This window comes from Haemaphysalis longicornis, unplaced genomic scaffold (assembly GCF_048455015.1).
Source record: "Haemaphysalis longicornis isolate Haplotype H1 unplaced genomic scaffold, Haemaphysalis longicornis Haplotype H1 scaffold_7, whole genome shotgun sequence".
In the NCBI taxonomy this organism is placed as follows: Eukaryota; Metazoa; Arthropoda; class Arachnida; order Ixodida; family Ixodidae; genus Haemaphysalis; species Haemaphysalis longicornis.
Window position 1 is genome coordinate 158126245 of NW_027526422.1, and position 14819 is coordinate 158141063.

Genomic DNA, 14819 nt, shown 5'->3' on the forward strand with positions numbered 1-14819 from the left:
TGCACTACCTTTTTTTGGCGTTTGTCTACATTGTTAACGTCTGTTCACGTAGTCGATGTAAAAGAGGCATTGCAAAGCACCAGCCATTTTATAATAGGATCGTTATGACGTAATAGAAACGAACTTCTTTGTGCGATGGGCGGCCGGGCGTGAAAGCCACCGCCAAGAACGACTGTGGGATTGTGGTGCCTCTAGTTCCTTCGATCGTATCACTTGAATTCCAACCTGCTGTTAGCGCAGTGATAACTAGAGGCAAGATATTTAGGCATTAAAGAAAGTCGCTTTAAACGCCAAAAATTGATTGATGGAGTAGGGTTTAACGCCCCGACACAACGCAGGCGATGAGGCGCGCCGTAGTGGAGGGCTCCGGGGATTTTTAACGTGCGCCGAAATATCGTACACACGGGTGTTTTTGCTTTTCGCCTCCATCAGAAAAGCGGCCGCCGCGGCCGGGAATTGAGTCCGCGTCCTCGTATTGAGTAGAGGCGCCAAAAAACGGCAGGCAAATGAACGTTTTATGCCTGCAACGTCCTAAAAATAGCCACCATAATTTGTTTACGAAGTGAAAAAATTTCATTCAACTGAAACGATACGACCTGTATCGACCATAAGAAAACCAAAAATGTTATAGTTTGAGGACGCCGCCTACTTGTGAACATAATTTTTTAATTGTCCCGTCAGACTGCTGGATTATTAACAGTCAATTTTCCTAATTCAAGAAGCCCACTACTCACATTCATGTTCAATGGCTTATAGTGAAAAAAAAAACAAAAAAGAATATTTTAAAGCTGGGAATACTGATTAAGAACGATACTTCAAATTACGACATAGCAAGAACAGACACAAATAATACACGCAGGAGAGGCAACAATTATGTTCTTAAATGGCGACTCTTAAGTAGAATTCTGGCTGGCAATTTTTTCATATACAATAATAATATTATTGCAAAGGCAAGATGTCTCAACGCTGCCAACTACAATTTCATACATTTAGAAAACAGTTTTCAAGACGCGTTTCGCAGCCGAAGAAGAGATTTTCAATGGAATGAATGAATCCCTCGGCACTGTGAAGTTTAAGGCGTGAGGAAATGAAGCGCTGCAGTGATGTTACCCCGTTGCTTCTTCAGTGATTTTATAACAAAGGTTCGTTGTATGTTCAATCGCTGCGTTGAAATAGAAACCACCACCGTCTACAGATTTTTGGATACAAAATTGTGCATCTTGTCACCGATAATGAGCTTGTACGAATCTGAACGTTGAGAGATGTTATTGGAGCATAGCTGACTCGACAACCTTCGATGGCCTAATTAAACGGCACTGGGATACGGCAGTGCTCACCAGCAAGGACGTTTGGAGCTTCTCTAAGAACTGAAAATCTCTCGTTCTTCTCCAGGACCGACTGTAACTTCGCACGTGCATTTCCGACCACTGTCCTTCAGTAACGGCCGCTATTAATTGCTGTGCATGGAGAATTGGTGCAACGTTCATAATTGGAGTTTCTTCCCACTTTTAAAGTTTCTTGAGATGTGCTTGCCAGGAATATAAAGTTGGCGCGCAAGTATTCGAGGTCTCCTTGGAGATTATCCACGGAGAAGGCTTTAGCTTTCCTGACTGCAGCACTCGTCACCTGAAGAGCGGCCTTTATGTTCGAAAAGTGGCAGTTTTAATACTGCACAGCTGACTGGCGCGTACCGATTCATTGCTTTTCGTGGTTGTTTCCCGGGAGTGTGATGAACTAGATGACCACATTGAAGTCCAGAGAATAAATGTTGATTGGTAACTTGAATGACGATTTCGAGCGGCACTCGACAGCGAACCTAAGGCTAGGTAGTGTTCATATGTTCGCTCATTTTAAAGATAAGTATTTACGTGCATTTAGGCCCAAACGTCGAAATAGGCATTTATAGGCGATATAAAAGCACCATAAAAGCCTCTCTCAACCTCTAATTCATGCTATATATGAGAGTGAGGCGATAAAAGCGCGAGGAACAAAATATGCATCTACCTAAAATCCGGTCTGTACTGATAACTGTATTTTATATTCCTCCTATGAGCGACCTTCTGACGTGCCTATTTTGAAATTTTGGCAGGATCTCGATCATTATTATCTTTCTTTCGGTAAAAAACGTTTTTCAGGGCTGTACGGAAGTTGAGTGAGAGTCTGAAGAGTATTTCTTTCAAATTAAAGTTTATTTGGTCTTGATGGCTCCTACAAAATGACCCTCTGTATATACGCATTAAGTTACCTTAGTAGCGTAAGGTTCAGAATGTGTAGTTTATGCTTTCAGCGTGTGGTTTATGCTCCTGGAAAGCGCGGCAAAAGCGCCTCGGCAGGTAAAAATGGCTTTCCGCCACCCGGTTAGAATGACCACACAGACAAATTTACTTAAAAATGCACAGGAGCGTTATGAAGCAGTACACCCTTCCGCAAACCAGCATCGCACTATTTTTTTTTTTTTTTTGGAAACCCCAGTGGGCGGCGTTCAGCGATACCATGAAATGTCACATTCATATAAAATTTGAGCGCATACGGAAGGCGTTTTGGCCACGAAAGCGCCTTAAAGTTGCCGAGTTATTGTTGCGCCACCCTGTATGTATGCATGCATGCATGTACGTATGTATGTATGTATGTATGTACGTACGTACGTACGTGCGTGCGTATGTATGTATGTAGTATGTATTTATGTATGTATGTATGCATGCAGGTATGTATGTATATATGTATTTTGTATATATGTGTGAATGTATGTATGTATGTGTGAATGTAAGTATGTATTTATGTATGTATGCGCGCGCGCATACACTCAGAGATATATAGTTTGATGCCACAGCTCCAGCTGCATATATATTGTGTGAGAATGAAAGCAACAAAGAACAGGCTGGGATGAAGGCGTTCACGGAGCCAATATTAAATCCCTCATGAGTAGCCGGGTAGAGTTCGCAGCATTAACAGTTTCACGTGAACGCCTCTCTTTTCGCCACAGGTTCCACGCGAGGACGCGGCGGACGGCAAGGGCAACTTCTGGTGCCTTCACCCAGCCTACCAGGACATGTTCAAGGACGGCAACTACCACAGGCGCCGCCGCATGAACCGCTGCCCAAGACCGGGAACTATCTTCGCCAGAGAGCACTTCCCAGCCAGAGCCGCCTGCGTCACGCCGACGCCCGACCAGCTGCAATACACCGGTACCACGCCACAGCCAGTGCTGCACGGTTCCAGTGTCGGGGGCGGTGCCTTCTCCCCCGTGCTCCCTTCGCAGCCAGACGCGTTCCTCAACTACCACCAGGTGCTGTCCGCGCCGCCCGCACGAGGGCACCACAGGCACGAAGGCCACCCTCTCTACATGCTCGCAAACACCCCGCCCCCGCCGACTCCAGCTCAGCTTGGCGAAAGCCACGAGGTTACCGGCCAGCACAGCCAGCAGCCCTACGGAATGTTCGATGCACCGCATAGGGCCTTCTGCGGTGCTGGTAGCGACCAACAGCCGTGTCCATTCTCCGTTGAGGGGCGACGCTACTGAGCTGGAAAGGAGGCTACGCAGAAGTACTAGCCGTACAAAGGAAGAAAATCTTTTAAAGAAAACGAAGATACAACCACTTACCTTACGTGTACTAACTCGCTACAAAAAGTTCTCCAAAATCTTATGTAAGCAACTTCAAGACGGTAAGAAACCTTCCGTGAGAGCGAAATCAGTGTGCATGAATGACGTGAGAAGCAGTTGGAAGTTGCAGACTCCTTCCCAAAACGACATCGATAAATCCTTCCTTCAGACAATAGTACGGGTGCCCCAAGAAGTAAACGGAGCAAGGCTTCGTGAAATTAGCATTTCCCCGAAGAATTAGAATTAGAATTTCTCTTTTCTGTGGCTGCCAGCATAAATAGAATATGTGCGGCACGATTTTATTTTAGAATGACTTTCTTTAAAAGTCACTTAGAGGTTGCTAGCTAAGCACATGGCGAAGAAATCCCGTCAAAATTCCCAACCCGTGCTCCGTTTCCTTTTTGGGGCACCTGTACAATTGAGTGCGTGGCCACGGGGCTCCGTGTGCGTGGCTTTCAGTACGTGCCGCGCATCCTGGGCCGCGTATGCGCAGTAGGGACAAGCTACGAGAGTTCGTACGCAACCTTGGTATGCAAAGACCACCGTCTTTTCATCGTTTGTTGGGCGCTCGGCACGAAATAAAAAAAAATAAAGGTAGATACCTGCTTGCGTCGTTTTTACTCAGGGCAGCAACGAAGTTAGATAAGGCCAGGTTCAGAATGTTGCCGCAACTGCCGTAATAACCTTAAAGAATGACGCCATTTCACGTCTCAGCCAACCGAACTGCGTGACGCGCCATGTTTTTTACGTCCGCAGATCACGATTAGTCTGAACATAGCCTAAAGCTCGCGTGGCGGGCGCCGAACGAGGCGAAAAAGCAAACCAGAAGGCCCACTCGCCGAACGATGGTGATTCCATACCCAGGTTGGACACGTACTCTCGTAACTTGTTCGCGCTGCGCATGCGTGGCTCGTCGCCAGGATGCGTGGCATATACTCAAAGCCACGCGCTCTGTTGTTCGTATTTCAATGTATCACGATTGCACATTCTACAACCCATCAGACATTGCAAATGCTTTTCTAGGTTTTTTCGCACCGCAACAACCGGTCCCGCATGCATCGCTTAACACGACTAATTAACGCTTGCCTCAAAGTTTTTTTTTTTATTATTTTGTCAACTTTGCCTGAATACGGGTATAGGTTTATTCAAAACTTGAATGACATGGTTCCGGGATTAGGCAACTTTAAGGACGTATTCTGAGTCCCTCCGTCACTCAATTTGCTGCCTCCACTCGGCTGAGGAGAGTATTCCGCAATGCATATGCACGAGGAAATCGACTTCAACCATCTCCTGCACTGAATACTCGAGTGGAGACGGATTCAGAATACCAGGGTAAGCCTTCATACATCAAGCTGATAGGGCATCTCTTTTCTATAGCACTCATCCTCATTGTGAATCTTATGTTCGAGACTGGTGTATTCTCAACCGTTCTATAAACCGCCAAACTAAAACCCATGTTTAAGAAAGGAAACAGGCTTGACTTAGCAAACTACCGCCCCATAGCCGTATTATCTTTCTTAGCAAAATCATTGAAATGCACTTATTCTGCGGCTCATAAGTTAGGTAAAAAAATTTGGCACCATCACCCAATAAGTTTGTGTCCAGGGCTGGGTATTTCACTGAACTTGCCTTAATATATCTGACTGATAAAGTTAAATAAGTCATTGATGCTGGTAATCTGGTTGGTGCACTGTTTATTCACCTCTCTAAAGTTTTCGACCCTCTTAACGTTCCCGTATTGTTTAAAAATATTAAATGTAATTGTAGTCACTGGCCCTGCTCTAACCACAATAAAAGTTATTTATCCGACAGGAAACAAACTGTAGGCATTTCTCGTAGTTACACTGAACTCAAAATAACTAATATATGCGTGTCACATGGATGTCTTCGTGGTCCTATTTTATTTTTAATCTTTTACAATGATCTTCCACACTGCTTGAACTTTTCAACCAATGTATTTTATGTTCATGATACCACTATGTCTATAACTGATATGAAATTAAAATCGCTAATAGTGATCACTTAATGCCGATTGTAATATTTCAGCTACATTGTGCCGTGATGAAATGTTAAGCATTAATACATCCAAATCTCGATTATTATTTTAGATCTTAACACAAAATAATCCTGGAGAACTCTTTCATTTGCCTAAAACGGACGCAAGTTTCTTGCACGGATTACTGCACATTTTTAGGCGTTGAGCTTGATAAAGACCTTCAATTTCAAGAGCACATCTCTTTGTTAACCAAAAAGGCGCATATAGAATACGAATATTAATTAAGGTTCATACTTATCTTGGCTTGAAGACTCTAATTTCATGGTACTATGCTTGCACTCATGGTCATACTAGTTGTTGCATATCGTCATGGGGACAGTCATTGCATATCGTCTGGGTGCGTTGGGTAGCATAACTAACGCAACTGTCCCCTTTGTACATATCCAGAATCAAGCAATACGGATCACTACTTATAGCCATTTTCATTGTAGTTCTTTATCGCTGCTTTGTGCGCATACTATTTTGCCTGTCCTTAATTTCTTTGCATCACTGCATTCAAATTCTTCAGTGGGAGGTTTCCCATCGTAATTATTACTGCTCACCAGCTTCCAGTTCAGGGCGTCATTCGTTTTGCCTTCCATAACAATGTTTTACTTTTTACAGCTCGAGGTAATTATGGCGAACAAAGTGTGCATTTTTCTGCTGCTTACAAGTGGAACTGCTTTTCTTACTTCACCAAAAGCGTTTCGAATATTTATTCTTTCAGGAATATCTTACCCGTACTTCTTCAGTTCATTTGAGTTTATTTTGTTTGGTTTTATTCCTTTTTGTTTGCTTTTTTTACTGTAATTGTGCAATCCCAGCTTTGTAGTATCTCTGTCGGTCTGTTTCATCATAGTGCTGTAACCACTGTTTTTTAAACCATTTACTTGTTCATACTCTTATTGTAAAGAAGGTCCCCGCATACAGTCTCCGACTTCGGGACCTTCTCGTGTGTATAAACATTGTGTGTTCTTTCTTGAAAACAATAAAACACCACCGAATCAAATCGAAGGGGGCATGGTTGAATGTCAATTGCGCCCGGTGCAAACTCTTTTTTTTTTCAGATTTCCAGCACATCCTCAAGATGTCTCCTGGAAATTGCTAAATTGCTATTTGCGCGAGCCTTTGCTTGTGATCGCCAAAACTTCTTTTTATTTTTTTTACCAGGGCCCTTTAGGAAAACCCTCAACGAGCTAGCTTCATGTTGCAAGCAGAAGGCGGCACATTCCTCTCTATGGCTGTTAGGCTCGTACCGCCTTGAACTCAGCGCAAGGTTTTACTATAATAACTATTATTTTTACTATAACAAGCATTAGAGTATAGTTGTTTAGTTGTCAGGAGGTTGTGGACAAAAAGCCATCAATAAAGTCCTTACGACACCAGCCAAGTATATTTCAGTTATTTTTGCGACTTCTTTCAGGCTGTTTCACTTTGCTGGTTTATTTGTGTTAGATTGGATCTTTACAAACTGCAGTGCACCAAAATTATCGAGTATGTTAGTATATCAAGGCAGCGTACACAAATTGAAGAACCCGTAATATGCGTAGCTTTGCCTCACATCTATATACGCCTCATTATATATTGTTTGCAACAAACCCGGAAATTACTTTATTAAGTTTGCAAGCGTCATATGAATGAGGAATAACCAGCTTGATATCTGAACGGAACTGCAAGGTAATCAAGAATTCTTGAAGGAAGTCATTCAGCTTTATTTACTCCTTTGTTAACGTAATTTTATAAATGAAGCTTTATTAAGTTCCTATACTATGATAGGAATGTACTCCCTAAATGTGAAGTCTGTAGTTCTGGCATTTTGGGTGACGCTTTGATATTATATCAGTCATTTTCACGTTGCTAGGGGTTCAGATTCAAACATTATTCGGCTCACTTTTTTTCGAGTTTGTGAGGACAAAATTATGAAGTCAGTTTTGGGGGGCATTTGTACGGCTAATATACGTAAGCAAACAGAGTTGGATATATCAGCGGGCTTAGCTCATATTCAGGCATCCGTAAAAATACGTAATTTACATGAAATTCAGACTGGCACCATTAGAGATTAGTTTGAGGATATCCTGTAAAACGGTTTTAGACATTTGTATAAGTTACCTATGCGTTACCGACACTATAAACTAAACGTTTATGGAACAGGCCAAAACATATCCTCTATATTGATGGCGAAATTTGTTTACCCGTCTTTAGTTCACGGGAATTTGCATCGGAATGGACAATCGAAAAGGTCGTTCACCTTCATAAATCTGGTTGCACTCACACTTCTTCTAACTACCAGCCGATATCTTTGACATGCATACCGTGCAAGATGATGGCGCATATACTGCACAGCAACATCGTTTCATTCCCAGAATTAATTCCTTTTTCACGACACCTTAACATGGTCGCGGGTTGGATTCCCGGCCGCGGCGGCCGCTTTTCTGACGGAGGCGAAAAGCAAAAGCGCCCGTGTGTACGAGATTTCGGTGCACGTTAAAGATGCCCAGGTGGTGCAAATTAACCCGGAGCCCTCCACTACGGCGCGCCTCATCGCCTCCGTTGCGTCGGCGCGTTAAACCCAACAATGAATCAATCAATCAACATCTTAACATGGCTTCCGACGCACATTTTCCTGTGAAAGTAAGCTGCTGATATTCACTCATTCATTACACTGTATTTTAGGCAAATGTTTACACAAATGTGTACTTCTTAGACTTTTCAGAAGCTGTGATGAGGTGGATAAAAAAATAATGCTGAAACTGTCCGACCTTAGCTTTGATTCTAAAGTACTGACATGGATTTATTTTTATCGAACTCGACGTCTCCAATATGTTATTGCAAATGGTAACAATTCCCCCCAACAAACGTCACTTCAGGTCTCCCGCAGGAACCTGTTCTAATGCCCTTGTTATTCCTTATGTTTATCATTGATTTACCGCCTTCCCTTTCCTCCGCTATTGATTTATATGCTGATGACTATGTTCTGTGGCGCGAGATTACCGGTCAGCCACACGAACAATTACTCCAGTTTGATCTAAGCGTCATATCCCAGTGGTGCGAAAAGTGGTGCATGGTATCAAAACAGTCAAAATGCAAGTAAATGCACATTTCGCATCAGGGCTCAGTCCCACCAGTGTATACGCTAAATGGTGTTACTTTGGAAGTTGTTAAGTATTGCAGATACGTGTGTGTAATTGTAACACCAACATTATCTTGGCAACACTAAATAAACACAATTACAAATAAAGCCAATGAGATGTTCGGTTTCTTGCGCCCAAGATTTAGCAAGACGTCGTCCTCATTTTAATTGCTGCTAAATAAATCAATTAGAGAAGAATGGCTGTTGAAAGACCATTTGATTATGTACAGTTAGGCTGCAGTAGTTTGTTTGCAGTCTAGGTCAACCACGGGGTTTGTACGTAAGTTAGGTACTACCTATCGATTTAAATATCCGTCAAAGAAGAGTGTAAATTCATGTTTTATTCGGAAATGGACAAGAAATGCCAAGAAGAAACTATAGGGTCTGTAAAAGACAATATGTTTAGAATCAGAAATATGGAGCTTTCTGGTTGGGAAATCGGGCTTATGAAACAGAAAACTTTTCTTTAAGGTACTGAAGCCGGTCCGAAAGAGTCCTATTCCCTAAGCCCCATGCTAAATGGCAACACAAGGTGTGAACGAATTAGCGGCAAGTGCAATTGTTTCTGCAGCCGCATCGGTAAAAGCTATCTCAACCGGTACATAGAACCCTGGGCATGAGTGTCCAAAGTGCACAGGATTGACATGGTCTGATCAGCTTAAGTCAGATTTGATTCATACCACAAAAAAGCGGAAAATATTTTTGGAATTATTGGGAATTGGGAAGGATGAAACCTTGCAGGCCTCTTCAAACGCGAAAGGTGACTGGCCCGTCACATGCTCGACGATGATTTGCGTTCACTTCCTGAGGCGCAGTTCGTGCCGCCGATGCAGAGGCTTACACATCCCTGACGTCGACAGAATTCACGAGTGAGTGTTGCATCAGCGCACTGCAGCATTCAGGAGCGAGTGCTGAACGAGTGAGACAACCGGTGGACGTGCTGCGCGTCCTTCTTGTTTCGTGGCTCATCTGAACCACGTGACATTTGCGCGGGAGGTTGAAACACGATTTACAGCATTCTCAGCGACGACGACGTGCTGCGAGATAACGGCACAGGAGCGCGCGCCGCCGTGGATCGCTGATCTTGCGATCACTTCCTGAGACGCAGCAGCTCCGCACCGTGAACGAGAACGCTGCAGTTCGCGGAGAACGCATTTCGCGTTAGTAAGTATAGCAATCGTAAGCCTTTTTTTAGGGGCGAAGCTCCTAAAGGCGTGGGTCTGTCCATCCTCGACGTATGCATGTAGCCACCTCTAGTTTAGTTCTTGGATTGTTTACTAGATGGCGTGGCTACCTCTAGTTTAGTTCTTGGATTGTTTACTAGATGGCGGTACTTGTATACGATGAAAAGATGCGCTTGGATTGTTTACTAGATGGCGTGGCTACCTCTAGTTTAGTTCTTGGATTGTTTACTAGATGGCGGGGAGCGTTGTAATAAAATCCGTTCGCTGTTGGCGCGCGCTCGGAGTCGCCCGATGGATAAGGCTGCAGATGTGCGTGCCCGCGAGGCAGAAGCGCTCCGTGAAGCTGCGCGACGCCGCCGCCAAGATCCTGCCGTACGAGAGCGCGAGGCCGAAGCGTGTCGTCTGGCTGCGCGACAACGCCGCCAAGATCCCAGCATTCCAGAACGAGAGGCCCAAGCGTCACGGCAACGGCGCGAGGACCCTGCCGTGCGCGAAGCGGCACGGCTGCGGCGCGAAGAGGATCTCCAAAACGTCAGAGAACGGGAAGCGGGGAGAAAGCGCGCGTATCGGCAGGCAGACCCCGATGCAGTGAGAGCTCGTGAGGCGTCTGCAAAACGCATCAGGCGAGCTCAGCCCCAAGGTGCCGACGCGCGGTTTAAGCGAGACTTTGTAGACGTTACGTTCGGACACAGATGTAGTGGGCGAACTTTCACTGAAGAGTCATGGTTTTACCGATGATTTCCCCTTAGGAGCTTCGCCCACTCATCATCATTCACCCCCTGGATATGCTGTGAATTTTTTTCCTCTTTCTCTAACAATAAAAAAATGCTTCCCGTGGTCAGAATCTATCCTGGGTCCCTCGGGTTATGAACCCGGCGTCTATACACCTGCGCTGTCGGCGCTTTTGGTCTTTATTGTGCGGCGTTGTCATCGCATTCAGGGCGTTCAGAATTTTGTTCGAGTTCGAAGCATACGAGGGCATTCGTTCGGACTTTGGCTGAGTTGAAGTAGACTTCCACTTTAAACTTTGGAAATTTGTATTTTGGACTTGAGGGGCGTAAATTTTGGACTTTGGTTTGACCTAGTTTCCACAGAGAAAGCTTCGCGTTTTAAACATCTTTCTCTTAACAAAGCGGCTTTGTTCTTTTTTCCCCACTCGCAAGACGCGGGAATGAGCGGATGCTATGTTTTTTCGTTACAAGGGCTGCTTTTGGTGGCAGGGAAATGTCATCCGCGTGTCTCACAGCAGTCAGTAGTGCTCGCATAGAAAATAGCTTCCGAGATCTCTCTCAAGCTTTCCTTCGGGCTATATCCGTCACTACGTTTCACTGGTCCAGATTTCGGCCGTGCCCTGTCGGCAGCTTTCGTTGCCTAGCAACGGCTGGAAGCTGCATTGTCGTTGTTGGGTTTGGAAAAGGCAGGAGCACGGAGGGCGGGAACAAGACAACTCGGCAGCAGTGGCTTACTGCTTTACTCGCCTCAGGGACTGGTGTCAGTACAACCGACATGTCAAAGAAGAAGCACACACAGATACGGCTGCCGGCTTATAAAGTCAGCGCACACTACGTCACGGCCGCGCAAACGGGCGCTCAGATCTGATCAAGAGATAGCACCACGCGCGAGCTATTCCGAACACCGCGGTATACCGAGCTGCTGGATGTAAGAGTCGCCACCGCGTTCACCCGACAAATATTTTAACAGAAGAGCTGGTTAACCCGGTCGTGATTTGTCCAACGCGAACAGAAAACCTCCAGTTGGAAAGAACAAAAATTTGCCCCTTGGTTGTAATCGAATCTGGGCCACTTGCTTACTGAAAGCGGTGTCTATCCGATTAAGCCATCATCGCATTTTAGATGCGACTGCATCTCATTCACTCGCCTTCACCAGGCAGCGTCGTCGGCGTTGTTGTCGTCCGCCCCTCCCCCATTCTCCTCGCCGCGCGAACTGCGTTCTCCGCAACACCCTCTCCGCCGCTCACCCCCTCTCCTCTCCGATGCCCCTCTGTCGCGAGGGGCATTGGATTGGATTCGAATGAATTGGCTTGGCTTGGATTGGATTGGATTGGATTGAATTGGATTTGGATTGGATTGGATTACAGTGGATTGCGTTGGATTGTGTTGCGTCATAGCCGCGGCAGACACACTGGCGCCGGTCTCCTCTCCTTTGGGCGCGCTGCGCATATAACCGGTGTGCCGCTCTCCGGCGGCCTTTCGGTCGACGGTTGCTCTCCGCTTGCGCTTGAACCCCCCCTCAGCGTCGCATCACACCAGGGTTCCCGCGAGGGGAGGTGGGCGTAATTTTTTTTGTTTTGTTATGTTTTTTACATGGTATTTATTGCACTGCAGGTCAACGTAGAAATGTGTCAAATTTCAGCTTACACTGTTTGCTATTATTGTATAAATTCTCAGCATCATTATACAGCACCTAATAATTATTGCTTAGCAATTCTATTATCGTGTACAGACGCTCTGTTCATAGCTTCCCTATTCCCACTGAGAACGTTTCAGAAGTTTGTCAAACCGAGCGTCTGGGAATCACCGCTCGGCCGCCGGCGTGGACCGGGGACGTATCGAATTCGCGCGCGTCGGCGCCCCAAGTAAATAGCAAAACAAAACCCCCGCCTCTCATTTCCGTCGAAGCTCCCAGAACATTCGCGAGCTTTCATAGCGTTGCCAGTGGCTAACGCGCGCCGGTGATTCGAGAAGGGCGAGAGAGTGAAGTGGTGCGCGTGACAGCGGCGGGTCGCGTTGTGTGTTGTTCCTTCCCTCTCCGCGCTGGTGTGGTTGTAAAAAAGAGAACCAAGAGAACCCACGTTGAGACAAAATAGTTACGTTTGGACGTCGAGATGTAACAACGGCTTTTGCCCGTGCGTGCACCACCATCGGCGACCCGCGCCCTGGAGTACTCCAACGTACTCCCGGGTCTTGAATCACCGCATCGTGTTCGGCCGGCCTGGCATACTTCGAAGCCACGCTTCACAGGTTGCCGAATCGCCTCCGTCAGCGGTGCATCATCCGACCCGACCGGTGAATATTGTGGAACTTTGTCTTACTTATGCATCGAACTGTTTCCCTTAGTTGAAACTTTGTCTTACATATGCATTGAACTGTTTCCTTAGTTAAAAGGGCCCTGCAACACTTGTTTCAACTTTTCTTGAGATTTTAAATGCTTGCAGAACGTAGCCACCCGACACATCCAGTGCTTAGATTACAGGGTGGCAAAGTGCCACAGCCACAAACTTACTTATCTATGCCCATCACGTAGGTTGGATTTTTGTCTCTTTTCCGGTCTTGACGTTCTTCGACCGCTCGAATTACGTCACTAAGGCCATGTAGCTGCTGTTGGCCGGTTTTCCTTCAGTTGCAGCAATGAACGCTTTTCGATAGCAACCTAAACAAAGACACAAAAACAAAGCAGAAATGGAAGGCGTATGTGGTGCGACGAGAAAATCACGCAGTGCCACTGTGTGCTGGCGATAACTAAAGCTTTCGCAGTGGTTCCAGGCGCGAAGGAAATGGTAAAAGCGCTTATCGAAAGTGTTGCAGGGGGTCCCTTTAACTCCGCTACTTTGTACTATTCATTCTTGCGCTCCTTGTTTGAATCGTCTGTAACATTTAACTCTCGCCGTTTCGCTGATACTCATACTCTCATTCATGTGCAGTTACTCGCCGGTTAAAATATAAGCCTATTTTTGCTGTCTCTTCCATTAAATGATACTCATACTCTAATTCATGTGCAGTTACTCGTCGGTTAAAATATAAGCCTATTTTTGCTGTCTCTTCCATTAAAGGCTATCTCTCATTCTTTCCGCTATTGTCGGCAAAAGCCGCGCATCAAACGGCCATCCCATCGTCGCGGGTGCAGTGTAGACTCGGCGCGGTTGTTTGCTTGCCCGGGCTGAGTCCCCATATCTGTTTACAGCGCACAATATTAAGGAAACGGTGACAAAATGATAATTACCACCAGGGTATCGAACCGGAATTTGGGGGGTTCGGTTCGGGTTCGGGTTCGAGCCTTTCAGGTTCGGTTCCGGGTTCGGTTCCGGAGCACCGTTCCGTTCCGGTTCGAACCGGCTCAAACGGTTTCGAGTGGGTTCGGAGAAAAAAGCAGGAGTGTTTCTTTTTTCTTACCTTTTTAGTGATGCGTTTTCGTTTCTTCGTTGCTCTGTAACTTCGGTATAAAAACAAATTCACAATGTAGTTTTTTTTGTAAGTGTTGACTTGGCCAATTTCACTGCAAAATATTTTCCTTGGGACTCCAACGATTGCAACACTAGGAACACTTAACGGTGCTTACGTGCGTGAGTGTGAAAGCATTACTCTTCATGGCCGCAAGTTAATAGTTATTAATTTATTTTAGTTGTTTAATAAAATCTCGTTTAATTTTATTCTTGGCTCATGAACCCGCATTTTCTACACCGCGATTGCTTTTAGAAAAACAACGACAATGGCTCTATGTATCCGTTGCCGTGACGCCTTGTGCTCCACTCCCATCGGCGACCATAGCCTCACCGCGTCCCCAAATAATGCACCCTCCTTGGGCCGCCTCTTTGGCGGGCAGGCAACTTTTCTGGACTGCACAGAGCATGCCCTTCCGCTGTCTTTTTTTGTACCATCAAATGACGCATACGCGTGCACATGCACGCACGCACAAAAACACACTTGCACACGCACACACATCCGCACACACACACACACACACGCGCGCGCACGCACACACACCAGTGTTGCGGAATGAGCAGCTCAACTCCATTCCAATTCCATTCTTAGGAATTAAAAATTCCGGAAACCGCTCTAATTAGTGAGGCGAGCACTTCTCTCTCGGGGACGGAATTGAAGCACCATTCAAGGGTACAGTTGTGTGAATAAT

General features: G+C 45.7%; 1 protein-coding gene across 2 annotated transcripts in view; it reads left to right on the forward strand.

Annotated features, from left to right (window-relative positions):
- LOC144147166 (forkhead box protein E4-like) overlaps nt 1-5038 on the forward strand; it is an 18202-nt gene extending 13164 nt beyond the window's left edge. For both annotated transcript variants that reach the window (XM_077679235.1, XM_077679236.1), the window contains exon 3: nt 2984-5038. In XM_077679235.1, the coding sequence (XP_077535361.1) occupies nt 2984-3520 (537 nt within the window). In that variant the 3' untranslated portion in view covers nt 3521-5038. The remainder of the gene's footprint in view (nt 1-2983) is intronic.
- The last annotated feature ends 9781 nt before the right edge of the window (nt 5039-14819 follow it).